This window comes from Rhinolophus ferrumequinum, chromosome 11 (genome assembly GCF_004115265.2).
Source record: "Rhinolophus ferrumequinum isolate MPI-CBG mRhiFer1 chromosome 11, mRhiFer1_v1.p, whole genome shotgun sequence".
NCBI classification, from domain to species: Eukaryota; Metazoa; Chordata; class Mammalia; order Chiroptera; family Rhinolophidae; genus Rhinolophus; species Rhinolophus ferrumequinum.
In genome coordinates, this window is record NC_046294.1 from 80,406,930 (window position 1) to 80,423,448 (window position 16,519).

A 16,519-nucleotide genomic window follows, 5' to 3' on the forward strand; every position below is an offset into this window, starting at 1 on the left:
AGTGTGTACTTCCAGGACATTTTTTCCAAGTCAAGTTGTTGTCCTTTCAATCTTAGTTGTGAAGGGTGTCGTTCAGCTTCAAGTTGTTGTCCTTTCAGTCTTAGCTGTGGAAGGCGCAGCTCAGCTCCAGGTCCAGTTGCCGTTGCTAGTTGCAGGGGGCGCAGCCCAGCATCCCTTGCTGGAGTCGAACCGGTAACCTTGTGGTTGAGAGGACGCGCTCCAACCAACTGAGCCATCCAGGAGCTCAGCAGCAGCTCAGCTCAAGGTGCCCTGTTCAATTTTAGTTGCAGGGGGCGCTGCCTACCATCCCTTGCGGGACTCAAGGAATTGAACTGGTAACCTTGTGGTTAAGAGCCCACTGGCACATGTGGGAATCGAACCGGCAGCCTTTGGAGTTAGGAGCATGGAGCTCTAACCGTCTGAGCCACGGGCCGGCCCTGGGATTTATTCTTGATGCAAAAATTTACTAGACAAATATTTTTTCAACCAGTAAACAGAATTCTCACGTTACTTAGAAACAAACAGAATTTTCCCAAATGGTATTTAAGCTACTTAAGACCATTACAAATACCTTCAAAACAAGTACATCATGGCATTACTGTTTTCAGTAGTTTTTGCTTAATGCCAAGTTTATTTGAGGAGAAAGGTTTAAAAAGATGACAGCTGATAAGAAAATCTCATTCCATCAAATGGAACTCTTACAAAATATGAAACTAGTATTTAAAATAAACCACTACTTCTCTTCACCCATAATGAAGGTCCTATAACTTGAGCACTGAAAACCCAAAACACATGATGCTCTTGACTTACATCAATGGCATTGTGACGATTAATGTAGCTTTCTCTCTGATAAATTTTGCTGTTGTCATTTCAGGATTCACAGGTTCTGGAAGATTCAGATGTAATCTGTACTTCTCAAAGACCTCAATCAATAAATCATCCTAAAAGTAGTAAACCGAGAGTGATTTTAAAAGACGAAAATATAAAAATATTTCCTGCTTAAAAATTAGTGTTACTGGATTATTGTTCCCCGTTATTTACTACTTTCCCATAAGAAGAGAATCCTACTTATTGCTATGTGCCTTGCAATGAGCAATAAAGTTGCCAGATGTAAATCGTTGCGCTTTTGAGATTATTTGTTACTGCTTCTCAACACATCAACAGTTAACTGATAGCAGTACCAGAAAATGGGTATTGTCATCCTAAATTATGTGCATTGACTTTGGGGTGGACTAGCAAACAGCAAGAAACCTTTTTCCACCCTCAGGATTTTTTTTTTTCAATTACAGTTTACATTCAATATTATATTAGTTGCAGGTGTACAACAACAGCAAAGAAACTTACTGGAGACTGGAAAGCTGATGATCCATGTTTTAAAGTGATAAAGCCCTTAGTAAAACCACCACAATAATTTGAAAGAAAAATTATGTGCCTAGTTAATTTGTGACTTTAGGTTAAAAAGTGGAGGAAAAAAGAATGTTGGTGCCATGCATTGATTTTATTGGCTACATTTAACAAGGTATTACAAAAAGACATGAGCTTAGAAAAGAATTTACCAGTTTGCAAGTAGAGTTGAAAGAGAATATACAGAGCCCAGAAATTCTAAGACTTGAGGACAAAAATGCAACTAATTTTTATTTTCAACCAGTAAAGAGTAAAATTGAGAAATTTTTGTATAAACAAAGACTAAGACAGCAGAGAGGCAAAGACGAAATCAAAAATCTTTATACCCTTTCTTAAAATCTCTAACTGGGTTAAGGTGGACCTCAATAAATCCTTACATTTGGCCCAAATAACAGCTATTAAGTTAAAAAAAAAAAAAGCCACTGAAAAATTGAGATGTCTAAAAATGAATTGTGGGGTATAGCACTGACTGGAATTAAAGAAATAAAATGTTGCCAGCCTGGACTAAAACTAAGTTAAAATAACCTTTGGACCCAACATTGCATGGGCATGAAATAGGCACCTGAGAATAGCATATTCTCCAATGCTCTTTTCAGATGTGGCCCCGATAGATAATGAAGGAAAACAACAACACTCCCAAAGAATGGAACTGAAGGTAATGGAAAACAATGCAACGAGGGGGCTAGGTAATCAAGGAAACTTGTCATAGCCCTAAGTAAGAACATCCTCTATCTCTAGGAAAGGAACCCTCGAAATACCTGCTTACCAGGATTTCAGAATCACTGTGCACCAGCACCTGCTGTGTGCCTCATATTTTTCCCATTTCTGAATTGACACTTAACTGTAGTTATCTTCTATTCTACGTTACACAGTGTGTGGGGTTACGAGAGTAGATAACTTGTGTTTGGAGTTCATAAGTCTGGTTCAGGAGGAGCCGAATCCAGACTACAATGACAAAATCCTGTATTTTGGAGTTTGATACTGGGATTGGAGGTGTTTTCCTTGGGGAAATATGCAAATATTTGTGACCAAGAGGGTTGACTGTGGTAGACTGTAGGACTGTTGCCAATTATTTGCTTTTCTGGGAGAGGATTATATATATACCACTGCCATGTGACTTACTGTGACTACCCTTAAGAATATTCTTCCCTGCCCTATTCATGTAGGACTTGGCCTCGTGACTTGCTTTGGCCAATAGAATGTGAGTCAAAGTGATACATGCTATGTCTGAGAGCAAGTTTTAGGATCCATGGCATGGTTTGGCCATTTCTATTTTCCCTCTGCCAAGAGAATGCTATAGTCAGATAGGAATTGCTTCTTCACCTGTATCATGAAATGTGCAAGATTTGTGGAGCCGTGCAGGCCTAGCTGATCTGTAACCTGAGCAAATTATTGTAAGCCACTAAGATTGTGGAGTTTGTTACCACAACATAATATAGTGAATAGTGACTGATACAAATTTACAGTACTATCTATTCAACGTACCTCAGAAACACTGAGGTCACAGAGAGATACTGAATTAATACCAGGTAATTCAACTTTTAATTCAATTTTCAGCGGTTTCTCATTGTGATCCGCCCCAATTTTTAATTCATAGGCTGGTGTCTTCATCTCCGCCTGGGTCTCTGTACTGGAAATCTCTTCTATCAGGCACCCTGTTTTGCCTGAAACATGGTCTTTTGGCAGTAAAAGTTGAGGGAAATCATCCGAATTGCTCACAGTACTGTTTCTTATCTGTTCAAGGGTTAGTTCTTTATGGAAAAAAAGGGGGAAGATGAAATCACAAAATTAACCAACAACATAATATAATCAAACTATGACCTGCATTGTATGTAGCGTTATCCAAGAATGCAAGATACAGATGAATTAGTTTGGGAATCTTAAAAGAATCTTAAACCAAATCTTACTTGGTTTAAAAGTTTGTAGGATTTAAAAATCTTTAAGGACATGCAAATATTTCTAATATCTTTATCTTTTTCTATCTCAAGTTTCTCATCTTTTAAAACTGAGACTTCTAATTTGCAAAATGTACACAGGATGCAAAAATTTAAATCAGTTTAATTTTCCATTTACATTTGCTAACTTACCCTTTCTCATTTTGTCTCTTAAATCTGTGGGGTCAGTTTGAATTCCCATCAGATTTTGTTTCATCCTTTGAATGCTTCCTTTTACTTTAAACTTAGTAATATGGTAAAAATGTGAGAGAGTGAACTGGAGTTTTTCCTCAATGCATTTCATGGCCATCCGTATTAACTGATCTTTTCTCACTTGGTCCTTTTCTGCTGCTTGGAGAACATCAGGATTGTAGGCAACATCGATGACTGTATAAACATCTGTGTGTGTAATTCAGAGGGTGTGAAATGAAGACAACCTGTTTCACTACCAATATGGTCAGGTAATATATTAAGCCGTAATTCTGATAAAGCTAGAAACTATAAATTCTATTCCTATATTTTTCAGAGGCAATCACAATGATGCTATGTACATAGAACTTCAATTAAGGTATTTCTTGGCATTTTATATGGGTTAAAAACAGCTCATATTATTAGACAAACTATGAATTTTGCATAAAGGTACATTTATTAGTCATTACATTATAACCAAATAAAACATTTTACTTGTAATGCCTTTTAACAAGTAAAATCTGGCCCACGTTATTCCCAATAAAATATTTTAAAATGTGCTTTCTCTCCCATAATTCTATGTACCTGATGTCTCAGACATATCTTCTGGTCTGCCAACACTTAGAGGTACCGGGTGAGTAGTTGATTGGGGAGCTGGAATCCTTTTCCACTGACATAGGTTGATAAAAAGTAGTTTTTCTTTTGGTTTCTAGAAATCAAATAATTTTGTATATCTCAAAGCCTAGCACTTTATTTTTAAATAATATCCTAAAGGTAATACATCACAGAATTGGAAAAGTGAGAATTTTAGGCTCCAAGTAAGTCACTGCATGTATTAAAGCCATGTTTGAGAAATTATAGTTACTTTATTTCCCCAGAGCTGCTGGCTTTTCATCAAGTATGCAGGTGCTGCTCCCAGAGGAACTGGGAGGAGGAATGGGGAATTGATCTAAGCAGCTCTTCTAGGAGAATTTGTTTGACCCTCTTTCACCACTTCCTTACCTCCCCAACCAAATAAATTCTCTTTCTTTGAAAATCCCCAACTCAATGGTTCTCTATTAAATCATCACATTACTTTTTATTTTCATTCTAGCAGGAAAAAAAATGGCTCATTTTGAGATCTCCAAAATATACCAAATATGAATTTCCCTCTTTTACTCCTTCAACACAATCTTCCACACTACATTTCATTTTCCATTTATATGTAGAGTGGCAGTTCCCCCTCAAGTTTTCTTGTGCTAAAGTTGCAATAGTTATGGGTAAGCTCATCTCTGGTTCCAGGATCATTTCATTCAGGACCTCCCCAACCCTGGGCACCAACTCTACATACCAGGATTCTGGTTTGTAGACAGAGCTGTGGTTCTGGGGCAGCACAGAGCTGTTTCCCTTCTTTCAGCTGCTGTTGAATGAACTTCTCATAGCTCTCAGGGTTACTTTCAGACAGGTCATCTAGGAGGTTCCAGAATTGAGTAACTTGGGTGAGCAGACACTTTGAAGATGATTCCATGATTGAGGTGAATAGGCCTCTTAAGTCTGTGGAAAGACATGACTTACGGCAAAAAAAAAAAAAAAAAAAAATCTGTGTAACTTTTGATTCATTTCTTCTTTGGAGGAAGGAGGAACAGTTCAGAAATTGTTTTGGTGAAGTTAACAACTATCCTTAAGATCTATGTCTAAAAGATCAGCACCATTTTACCTTTTCCTTAGTCTCAAATTATCTAGTACTCTTCCTAAATTCTCAGGTTGTCCTCTCAGATAATAAGGTCTTACCTCTGCTTCGACCCTCACAAGCCCTGAGGGGACAGAGTACTCATTTTAAGACTGATTTCCCAGTGATTTTCTTTTTCCAACACCTGGGTTTTGGCTGACTGGTTCCTATCCAGTCTGGAAATTGCCAGAGGTTTGTGTGAAGTGAGGGGCACATGAGACTTCCTTAATCCTCAGCCTACCTTATTAGTTAAAAGCATGGTTGGAGCCAGAATGCCTAGATTCATAAATCTTAGCTTTATCATCTACAAGCTGTGACCTGGAGCAGTTAATTTGTATATGTTCCTCAGTTTAGTCTCCTCAAAAATGAAGACGGTAGGGGCCGGTCCGGTGGCTCAGGCGGTTAGAGCTCCGTGCTCCTGTAAGAGACTGTTAGCATGTGAACTGCTATCTTTAGGTCAGGGTTAACAGCCCCTCGCCTGAAACAACATAATTATAAAATTCCAGGATGTGGGCAGTTGCAGCATGGAGACTAGAAGTCCTGTAGCTTATCTTATACTCCTGGTCTCCTTGTCCTGTAGTAAATCTTATACTCTTTGAAGCTATGCAAGTCCTGTAGCTTATCTTATACTCCTGGTCTCCTTGTCCTGTAGTAAATCTTATACTCTTTGAAGCTATGCAAGTCCTGTAGCTTATCTTATACTCCTGGTCTCCTTGTCCTGTAGTAAATCTTATACTCTTTGAAGCTATGTAAGTCCTGTAGTTTATCTTGTACTCTCAGAAGCTATGGAAGGCCTTGAAAATGCTATATAACCCCTTGGCTTTAAGTGTTTGGGGTCCTTGTTAAAACCCGCTGTATCGGGCAGAGACTCGGACCCCAGCTGGCTGGAAATAAACCTTGCTGTGTGACTTGCATTATTGTGCGGGTTCTCTGTCTGTCTGAGGGGGACAATTCTGGACCTTAACATTCCTAACTCCGAAGGCTGTCGGTTGGATTCCCACATGGGCCAGTGGGCTCTCAACCACAAGGTTGCCAGTTCAATTCCTCGACTCCAGCAAGGGATGGTGGGCTCCGCCCCCTGCAACTAGCAACGGCAACTGGACCTGGAGCTGAGCTGCGCCCTCCACAACTAAGACTGAAAAGGACAACAACTTGAAGCTGAACTAAGATTGAAAGGACAACAACTTGACTTGGGAAAAAAAAAGTCATGAAAGCACACACTGTTCCCCAATAAAGTTCTGTTCTCCTTCCCCAATAAAATCTTTTTAAAAAAATGAAGACGGTAATACATATCTCATAGGGTTATTGTGAGGATTAAGTAAGCTAATGCAGAAAGGCTGGAACACTTGGTAAACACTATAATGAGAGAAGTAATATCCTTTCTATGTCTTGAGATAACCTTCGTAACTCCTCTCCCCTACTGGAAGGTGTCCCAAAGCATCCACAGAATGAGGAAAAGAGGCTTGGGTTCTTTGAACATTATATTAGGGTTAGACTAAAGGGGAAACTTAACTAAAGGACAATCATTCCAGAAGTCTGCGAACCCACCTCTTCTCTCAGTTCCTGACAAACCGCGACGCCTGTTACCAGGGTAACCACACTGGGTACAGCATCTAATTGGGTCCGGGAAGCTCCCGGTAGAAAGGTCTCTTTACATACTGTTCCGGAATCTCCTCCTTCTGGTGCTGGCCTCGCTTTTCACCTGAGCCCGACCCAATTCTTTTCGGGGAAGGCGCCCGCCTCTCTTCTGCATTTGTCGACTTCTTGAGTGTCCTGGAAACCCTCCCTGCGGGAGTCTCTGGATCTCCTGTTGGTGTGGGAAGAATTTCTCAGGAGCACGACTTCCGGCCTGAAAGGGAAGCTTGCTCCCTTTTCTCCCAAGCCCCTTCCTCCCCCCAATCCCCGCCACGCGAGGCTGCGGCGCACGGTATGGGTGTGTTTGTGTGTATTTGGGTAGGGAGGGCGTTTGGAGGGAAGGTTACCGGGAGCTCCTTGGCCGCTGGGAGGCAGGGATCCCGGTGACAAAGATGGGGGTAATTTCTCTGTCTTCGTCTTGGAAGCCTCAATCCCCACTTCAGGCACTTTAGATACTTCTTGGGGCCCAGTCGAGGGTCGTACCGGTCCAAAGCGTCCCCATTGGGAGCGAAACCCGCCTCCGGGTCCATCCCAGAGGAGCGTGAGCCGGGAATGCTCCAGCCAACCCCGGCGTCCCGATTCCGCGCCGGCGCAGCCTCGGGCCTCAGTCCGGAGAGATATCTGCGGGTCGGTCTAGGCTGAGGGAAAGGCCGCCGTGGCCTCGGGCACGGGTGAGGGCAGAATAACCCGTGGGAAGGCTGCATTTTCACGAAGGACTCGGGTGATGCTGCCGAGCTGCCTTTGAGCCCTGACTCCTTGGTTTCCTGGGTCGGAGGAGATCTTATAATGGAATGGTTCTTCGTCTCACACTAACAAGATGCCTGATTTCTTCAGGATCGAGGGGTGAGTGAGCGGTGGGGTGGTTACACAAAGCCCCTGCTAGCTACACATGTGAATAGCCTTTTTTCGAGGCTTCTGTACAAAATAGAAAATAAAATTCCCTTGAATGGAGAAATATAGGCCATCTCTGCATTTGATGTTTTCAGGCGTTTTTGTTACTGTTGATATTTGTGGTCCCTACCACACAAATTGAGGTATTTGCTTCCTCACAAACTAAGTTTGGGATTCGAGAGTTGATTTCTAATCTGGACCTTGTTTGCCTTGGACTGTGTGGCCTGTGGCAAATTATGGCTTTAAGGCATTTCCAAAAAAAGATACTTGCCTCATAATACAGTTATTTTGAGGATGAAATAAAATGGGGTCATTTCAAAGAACTCCAGTGTACATTATCTCCTGTCATCCTCACATTAGTGTGGTCAGGCATTTTCTTCTTTTAATGGTGAAGAAAAAAAACTATTCCTCAAGACCTCTGACTGTAGTTCAGTGATCTTTCCCTTACCTCATGCTTCTTTATAACATTGTAATAAAAGATAAGGTAATAAAGGAAATTATAATTATTAAATGCTATTTATTGATTCATTTCAGATTGAATAATGTCCCGAGTTCCACTGGGGAAAGTCCTCCTGAGGAATGTCATCCGGCACACAGATGCTCACAATAAGGTGAGAGGTAAACCCTGCTTATTCCTCGACCCTTAATGAGGGCCTGCAGTGTGCCAAGCATTATTTTTCTACAGTTGGGAGATACAAAGATGAATAAGTTAGGTAATTACAGTACAGTTTGTTAGGTACTAGAGAAATATAAAATGTTTTACTGCACTGAGTAAGGAATAAGGAAATCTGCCTTAGGGAACTAATTAGGAAAGGCTTTATAGAGTGGGTGGTATTTGAGGTGCTGCTATTTGAACTAATTCTGAATGAACAGGTTCAAGTTTACCACGTGTAAAAGATCATTCCATACAGAGAGAACATCATGTACTGACATATGGCCACATGAAAATGCATGAAGCACTTGGGGCATGGCAAGAACTTGTGTGCATCCATAAAGTAGGGAATGTGGGGGTTAGTGTCAAAAGATGAGGCCTGAGTGGATTGTGATACTTAGAGATTAGACTTTTTCCTGGAGGCAATAAAGAAGCCATTAAATATTTTTAAGCCAGGTGTGACTTGATTGTATTTTAGAAAGATGGTATTTTAGCTGCATAGGGGATAGATCAGATGGGATGAAACAGTAGACCAATTAGGAGGGAATTACAGTGCTCTAGGTGAGAGATGATGAGGGGTTCACATGAAAGCAGTGACAGTAGGGATGAAGATGATGAATTTAGGAGGTAAAATCCAAAGAAATTAGTGACTGGATGGTAGTGATAATTATGGAATTAAATATAACTACCTTGTGAGACTGGGTGAATGATGGTGATATCACTAATTGAGATGGGGAACAAAAGGAAAAGGACAAATATGATGGGAAAGGTAATTAGTTTGGTTTTGAACATGTTAATTGTGAGGTGCTTATAGGATGTCCAAACGGTTGGAAATTCGTATTTGAAGGAAAGGAGAGAAGTTGAGGCTGGACATACAGGTTTGGGGATTGTTGATACCAAGTTTCCCCGAAAATAAGACCTAGTCGGACAGTCAGCTCTAATGCGTCTTTTGGAGCAAAAATTAATATAAGACCCAATCTTACTTTATTATAAGACCCGGTATAATATAATTAATATATAATAAATATATAATACCAGGTCTTATATTAATTTTTGCTCCAAAAGACGCATTAGAGCTGATTGTGGCTGGGTCTTATTTTCGGGGAAACACGGTATGTAGGAAATGATAGAGGTCATGAGAGTAGTAGATGAGGTCACCTAGGAGAGCACATATAATGAAAAGAGGGCCAAGGCCTTTGTTTGGTTTTCTTTGAACTGTACAACTCCTAGTTTGATCATAAGTAGTATTATCATATCACCTGATATTTTGATTCTGAGTCAGGATATATCTATTACCTAAGCAGCCTCTGCAATTACATTAAACCACCCCTAGTTGAATGGAGAGCTTAGATTTGAAAGTGGTGGATAAAAAAGATAAATCTAACACAGATTTGATCAAATATTATAGGCAGACTCGGACATAAAACACATTCTTGTTTTTTGGTCAGTTGTAATCTGCTATTCAGGAAATTCTCTAGCAATTTTTATTCAATTGTAATCTGCTTTTCAGGAAATTCTTTAGCAATTCTCATGCTGTTTTGTTTTGCTTTGTTTTTAACAAAACATGTAATGTTATGAAGAGACTTAGCCTAGAAAGTTTAAAGACCTGTCCTTACTAGCTTTTTCGCTTTGGTAAAATCTCTGAGCTTTTGTTTCTTCTCAGTAAAATATAATGGTATCTGCTTTGCTTTCCTCTTAGGAGTGCTTAAGGTTCTATTGAGGTGATACAATTAAAATCATAAAGCATTTTCAAAAATAAGGTATTATCATTTGCTAATTGCAGCATACTTGCAAAATTGATAAAGCTATAAGTGTGTCTATGCAGGGGATAAAAAGTTCTCCTGTTGCTGTAGAATTCTACATATTTGAGATTTACTTGGTGGGATTGTTTAACCACATTAGAGAAACCAGAATTAGTTTCCCAGGTTCTTGATCATAACCCAGTCTAAAATCCAATGATTAGTACAGACTGTATTTTCAGTTACTTTCCTGTGATGTAGTGTTGTTTGTAGTTAACTTATTTTTATTTTCTTTTTTAAAAAAAATCTAGATACAGGAGGAATCAGATATGTGGAAAATAAGAGAATTGGAGAAACAGATGGAAGATGCTTACCGAGGAACCAAAAGGAAAATGTTACCCAGCAGTTCAAGGTGAAGTTGCGTATGTGAGAAGCAAAATAATGCTCATCTTATTCAGAATCAACTTATGTTTAAAAACATTTTGGTATGGTAAAGATAGATGAATTTAGTTCTGTGAGTCCTTAAGCCTTTCCTCTTTCATAAATCTAGACCCAAGCATGAAAGTAATGGCTATGCCATATATGGTCCCACTCTTTGTACTTATTTGCAATGGAAAATTTAAAAATTCTGCCTTGATAATTGTAAGTGTTAAGGATTCTGTGGATTCTAACTTTATCTAATGTCTTTTAACCTCAGATTTTCTATTTGTATCTCTCAGCCTTTTCTTTACCCTACCATTTTTGCCAAATCACACAGCCTTTGACATTACCTTCTTAATAATGAGTGTAAATATGAAGGATTATACAGGCTTAGTTGTTTTACCTGTAGCAGTGTAGAAATGTCTGAGTATTAGGAACATCTGTTGGGCCTCATATGCCTGTTAGTGTACAACTGGGTGTATTAAGTATTACTAAAAGTAATACTGATTTCTAAAGCCACCCAGGTGAAATAGTTAATAGTGAGATACTTAAGGAGAATGAATGTGCCTGCAGAGTATGTGAACTTTGGAGTGTGACAGCTATGTGTAAATGGCTTCAGATAAGAAAGTATGCAGGGCATCCATGGTAAAGAAAACAGTGTCAACAGAAAAATACGTATCATTTCAGTCTGTTTTCTCTCTGAAAATAGTCCTTTGAGAATTTAGAAGTACTGTTAGTGCAGATGATGATGTGTTTTGTATTTGTTGTTCAATCCCAAGTTGCACTTCCTGGAACAAAATACTGTTCTTTTAGAGTGGACTATTAATGCCTGTCAAGGTGAATAAATCTTTAAAACATATTCTCTATAGAGGCAGGGATTCTGATTGTCTCATTTGCATTATTTTCCCAGTAGCTAGAACAGTGCCTGGCGCAAAGGAGCTCTTAAACATTTTTGGTAACTGATTAGCTGTCTCAGTCTGGTTTAGTGGATATTGTAAGTACAGTTTCAATCAGTGGTTCTCATCTGGTTTTCTACCCCAGCATACTCATGGGTTGGGCCTTATTTCCATTGTTACTGTGACCTCACTACAGCAAGTTGCTGGTTTTCCAGGAAGGGAGTGTTTCAGAGTCTCTAGGGTAGTTTGGAATGTCTCCAGCTGTGATTATGCTCTGCTTCCCACTTTACATGCCCTTCTAGTTGAGTATTAGTGAGCTATATAGTGTGCCCCAGTCCACAAGTCATTTCATTTATATTCTGCAATAGGATGGGTAGTAATAGTCAGATTTTCATTGGACAACTGTACAAGCTTATAGAGAGGAACATCATGTCTTTTTATATGATTTTTAAAAAATATTAAGTATCAGGTTGTTTTGTTCACCCTTAGACTGTTCAATCAGTTTTGTGCATGGTGTTCCACAAAATAACCTCAGAGATCGCTTACAAATCTAAAAGTTCTTCTGTTTTCTCATATAGCCGGATGCGTAGTGATGGTTTTGATGAAGAAACTCAGAGAGACTATTGGAGGCCAAAGAGTGAAATTTCTGGAGCACTGGAAGATAATTTTCTTAAGGCTAAATCCTGGAACAAAAAGTTATATGATTATGAAGCTGACATGCCAGACAGGTTTGTGACTAAGTTCTTGTGACCATTAATGAGATTTGGCCTGAGAATGTGTACTTTTAAAATTTATTTATCCCAGGCAGACAGGTGGCTCAGTTGGTTAGAGCGCGAGCTCTGGACAATGGGGCTGCCGGTTCGATTCCCACATGGGCCAGAGAGCTGCACCCTCCACAACTAGAATGAAGTCAATGAGCTACCGCTTAGCTCCCGGGTGGCCAGATGGCTCAGTTGGTTGGAACGCGGGCTCTCAACCACAAGGTTGCCGTTCGACTCCAGCAAGGGATGGTGGGCTGCGCCCCCTGCAACTAACAACAGCAACTGGACCCTCCACAACTAAAATTGAAAGGACAACAACTTGACTTGGAAAAGTCCCAGAAGTACACACTGTTCCCCAATAAAGTCCTGTTCCCCTTCCCAAATAAAATCTTTAAAAAAAAAAAATTAATTATTCCAGGTGGCCAGTTAGCTCAGTTGCTTAAAGCGTGGTGCTGATAACACTAAGGTTGCTGATTCGATCCCCACATGGGCCACTTGTGAGCTGTGCCCTCCTTAAAAAAAAAATCCTTACATAAATTTATACACAAGTGTTCATAGCGTAATTATGCATAATGGCCAAAAAGTGGGAACCTAAATGTCTTAGCTGATAAATGGATAAATAAAATGTGGTATATGGAATGGTAATAGAATGTTACTTGGCAGTAAAAGGAATAAAGTACCGATATATGCCACAACATGGATGAAACTTGAAAACACAATGCTAAGTAAAAGAAATGAGATACGAAAGGACACATATTTTAATGATTTTTGTTTTTCTTATATGAAATGTCCAGAATAAGCAAATTCAGAAAGTAGATTAGTGGTTGCCATGGGCTATAGGAGAGGGAGCAATTGCGAGTGACAGCTAACAGGTGGAGTTTCTTTTTTGGGGTGATGAAAATGTTCTGAAATTAGATAGTGGTGATGGTTGCACAACTCCGAATATACTAAAAGCAACTGGATTTGTACATTTAAAAGTCTGAATTTTATGGTATGTGAATTATATTTCAGTAAGTTGTTATTTAAAGAAAATTGTACCAATGTAGACAGCATGTCATGAAGTGTTTTTGGAGAAGTACTGCACAGCGAAAGAGAGTGGAAGAGCTGCTCATGTTTCTTACGGAAGAGAATGGCAAGTTCTCTTACAAATGGACAAAGGAATCCTTTGTGTCTGAAGTGATAGTGTACAGTACAGAAACATGTAGCCAACTAAGTTATTGAGCTATAATGTAGAGTTGGTGCTACCGTATCTGTTTTCTTTATTCTGAGTATATGTCTGTATGCATGCACTTCTGAGTCTATTTTAATTTTCAAAAACATATGTATTGCTTTAACAGTATGTGTAATATGTCATCCTACAGATGGGGTCACAGTGGTTATAAAGAGTTATACCCTGAAGAATTTGAAACAGACAGGTAAGGCAAATAGGCTTACTTGAAAAAGTTAGAAACTAAGGTTAGTACAAAGCCTGAACTGTGAACTGAGTTCCTAATTTTTACACAGCATGTAATATTTGCCATTAAAAAATATAACAGAAGTAACAGGTGATTTAGATGGGAGACGATTGATATTTGATATTTTGCCTTTCCTGATTGATGTTCGACATATCTATAGCACTTAGGTTTTTATATATAGTATCCCATATAGTAATTTAATATGGTAGATTAGAATTTTTCTATTCATTTTAAAGATGAGGAAACAAAAATTCACTGAAAGTCTCATAGGAACCCTATGTCAAACTTTTAAAATTCAGATGTTAACCCCAACTTCCTATTCGAGAATTCAGAATATTAAAATATACTTTTTATTTTCTGTGGTAAAGCAGTTTCTCTTTTTTGTTAGTAGTGATCAGCAAGATATTACCAATGGAAAAAAAACATCTCCCCAGGTAAAATCATCTACCCACGAATCTCACAAGCACAAGAAGTCAAAGAAATCCCACAAAAAAAAGCAGAAAAAGAAGTCACACAAAAAACAGAAGAAAAGTAAAAAGGAAGCCATAGATATAATGGCAGATTCCTCAAGCGAGTTCTCAGAAGAAACTGGAGCTTCTAGTACTAGGAAACAACCACATAAGCGTAAGAAAAAATCCAGGAAAAAGTCTCTCAAAAAATCTGCTTTAGTCTTAGAGGCAGAAAGTGACACTTCTCAGTCAGGAGATTCTGCATCTAGCAGTTCTGAGAAAAGCGAGGAAAGAGACACTAAGAAAACCAAAAGGAAAAAGAGAGATAAAAAAATCCATATTCCTGTAGTAAACAATGAGATACAGGAGAGGACAAACAAACGCACAAATTGGAAAGTGGCTACAGATGAAAGGTCTGCTGAGAGCTCAGAGGAGGACTAAACGCAGAAGAAACATTCTTCAGTTTCCCATGTGACTGGATATGTACAGCTATTACACCTTGGGGCTTTGCCAGTGACTCTTACTGCTCACCACAGGGGGCCTGAGGGCAGAGCTCTTCGTGCCACCTGTGTGCGTTCTGATAGACTTGTCTTCTATTTTGGCCTGTTAAACTTGATCCTCTTATTGATAATGGGGAATCTGGTATTTTGTTATGAAAGTTTTTTGAAGAGATTATTTTTTGCAATTAATTACATTCAGCATAGAGTGCATATACAGCAAATTAAAGGACCCAGAAAGCTGAATCCAGTGACCTGGGTATACCAATTGAAATGTTGAATTTTGGAGAAAGCAATACCATATAGAATGGTCTAAGGGAACATTGTGTTGCTCTCATTGGTTTATTAAGCAGTTGCCACTTGACATTTTTGTCTTCAGCCTTGGTGCTTTTTATTTTGGCCCCATACGTGTGGTCCAATAACAAATATTTTCCCTTTATAACACCCACAGACAGCTGTTATTAGAAGAGGATAGGGTTTTCTGTCAAATTTACCTGCTGGACAGGGACTGTAGCTATACTTAGTATACCCTTAAAACATGGTAATTGGATAGTAAATGGTTTTCTAGTACCATTGCTGTATATTGCCTAAATGGACTTGTGTTCAAAATTATTTCTTCACTAGTCTTAGGTAAGTCCTCAACCAAATGGGGAAGAATTAGGAATCAGTCGTGCTGTCTGATGGTGCTATGAACAGGATTCAGGGCAGTGTCTGCCATTTAAATGTTGTCCTCCTCGTTCCTAAATCTATTAATGAACTTTAGACTTTTCCTGAAACTAGGTTGAATCGGTTCCAAAATGAAACAGGCTTCTCAGGGACATACTCAATTCTTCCCAGTCTGCCTTTGGATTAAAGAACCAAGCAGAAACCATATTATTTTCCTTTGCTATATACTGTAATCCCTACTATGTTAATTAAGAAACCAAAATAACACTGAAACGATGGCAGAACACAAGTTAATTTTTTCATTACGGCAGAAGATCAAGTGACTGTTTTTTTCCTGGTTGTCACTTCATTGGCTAAGTAAAAAGCTTGAAAACTCAGACTCATTCTCTTGGTTCTGCCACTAATTGGTTATGAGGTCCGGAGCAGGTAAGTAAACCTCCCTGGCTTTTAACCCCATGTGTAATACAGAAATACTTCATGATAAAATGACAGTGTAAGACACCAGCAATAGAATATAACGTTTCATGAGGTGGTAATATTTTGTAGTTCTAACTACTAAATTTGTTCTCTTTACAGATTTCTAATAAAACGCTTAGTCATAAAATACATGGTTGGCCAGAGGTTCCCTATCCTGTGATTATAAGCAGGTGCTACCTTTTGGGATATTTATTTGAAATAGTAATACTTTGGTACTCAACTGTCAATGTTCCATGATGTATATTTCTACCTTTGGGATTAACAGGGGCCCAAGGCGGAAAAGAAGTCTATAATTACTACCTCTTAACCTAAAGCAATTGTTTTGTTCTTGGAGCAAGTGAAATTTTTGTTGTAAGGAGTGTTCACTTTTTTGTTTTTGTAAGCACTGTTTCCGTGCTATGAAAGTACTGATTCTAAGCAGACTCAGGAAGATGGGCCAGTGGAACAAGGTATCTCCAGGAAGTTGATTCTGTTTGGGTCTTGACCTTCCCTTCCTCCCATACTAGCAGGCCTATCTCTTTCCAAACGAATGCACATCTTGCCTCTTGTTTTTTTGCCATGTTTACCTTTTCTTGGTCATGTATAAGCAATAAAGCTATTTTCTGTTCTTCACCTTTCTCTTCTCTGCCGTAGGCTATATAAGGCTTTTATGGTTCTTCCAGCCCCCTTAAATAGGGCTTAGGGTGGCTCTTCAAAACGTAAGATCTCCCACTTGCACTGGCTTTGGAACATTTATTTCTAGTGTTC

General features: G+C 39.1%; 2 protein-coding genes across 6 annotated transcripts; one reads left to right on the plus strand and one right to left on the minus strand.

Annotated features, from left to right (window-relative positions):
* Nucleotides 1-747: 747 nt before the first annotated feature.
* PIH1D2 (PIH1 domain containing 2) lies at nt 748-7,604 on the minus strand. 3 transcript variants are annotated; one of them, XM_033121829.1, is made up of 7 exons: nt 7,218-7,604; nt 6,895-7,042; nt 4,858-5,060; nt 4,113-4,236; nt 3,492-3,737; nt 2,890-3,155; nt 748-941 (listed from the first exon to the last, which is right to left on the minus strand). In XM_033121829.1, the coding sequence occupies exons 1-7, from the start codon at nt 7,572-7,574 to the stop codon at nt 807-809; spliced, it is 1,479 nt and encodes a 492-aa protein (XP_032977720.1). In that variant the 5' UTR covers nt 7,575-7,604; the 3' UTR covers nt 748-806. The 3 variants fall into 3 exon arrangements, with proteins under 3 accessions (XP_032977720.1, XP_032977721.1, XP_032977722.1); XM_033121830.1 differs by lacking the exon at nt 7,218-7,604 and having other exon boundaries at nt 6,784-6,974; XM_033121831.1 differs by lacking the exons at nt 6,895-7,042; nt 7,218-7,604 and adding an exon at nt 6,784-6,805 and having other exon boundaries at nt 4,858-5,076.
* NKAPD1 (NKAP domain containing 1) lies at nt 7,032-16,384 on the plus strand. 3 transcript variants are annotated; one of them, XM_033121835.1, is made up of 6 exons: nt 7,032-7,162; nt 8,296-8,372; nt 10,464-10,564; nt 12,047-12,196; nt 13,591-13,644; nt 14,075-16,384. In XM_033121835.1, the coding sequence occupies exons 2-6, from the start codon at nt 8,304-8,306 to the stop codon at nt 14,571-14,573; spliced, it is 873 nt and encodes a 290-aa protein (XP_032977726.1). In that variant the 5' UTR covers nt 7,032-7,162; nt 8,296-8,303; the 3' UTR covers nt 14,574-16,384. The 3 variants fall into 3 exon arrangements, with proteins under 3 accessions (XP_032977726.1, XP_032977724.1, XP_032977725.1); XM_033121833.1 differs by having other exon boundaries at nt 7,033-7,162; nt 14,072-16,384; XM_033121834.1 differs by lacking the exon at nt 7,032-7,162 and adding an exon at nt 7,575-7,713 and having other exon boundaries at nt 14,072-16,384.
* The last annotated feature ends 135 nt before the right edge of the window (nt 16,385-16,519 follow it).

What these genes read in the sequence shown, in the direction of transcription:
- NKAPD1 (XM_033121833.1), top strand. Translation starts at nt 8,304, where the DNA reads ATGTCCCGAGTTCCACTGGGGAAAGTCCTCCTGAGGAATGTCATCCGG. An exon ending in ATGTTACCCAGCAGTTCAAG is followed by an intron (nt 10,565 to 12,046) that starts GTGAAGTTGCGT and finishes TTTCTCATATAG; the next exon opens with CCGGATGCGTAGTGATGGTT. An exon ending in GAAGAATTTGAAACAGACAG is followed by an intron (nt 13,645 to 14,071) that starts GTAAGGCAAATA and finishes CTTTTTTGTTAG; the next exon opens with TAGTGATCAGCAAGATATTA.
- PIH1D2 (XM_033121829.1), bottom strand. Translation starts at nt 7,574, where the DNA reads ATGCAGCCTTCCCACGGGTTATTCTGCCCTCACCCGTGCCCGAGGCCA. An exon ending in AAGGAGGAGATTCCGGAACA is followed by an intron (nt 5,061 to 6,894) that starts GTATGTAAAGAG and finishes GTCTTTCCACAG; the next exon opens with ACTTAAGAGGCCTATTCACC. An exon ending in AGATATGTCTGAGACATCAG is followed by an intron (nt 3,738 to 4,112) that starts GTACATAGAATT and finishes TTACACACACAG; the next exon opens with ATGTTTATACAGTCATCGAT.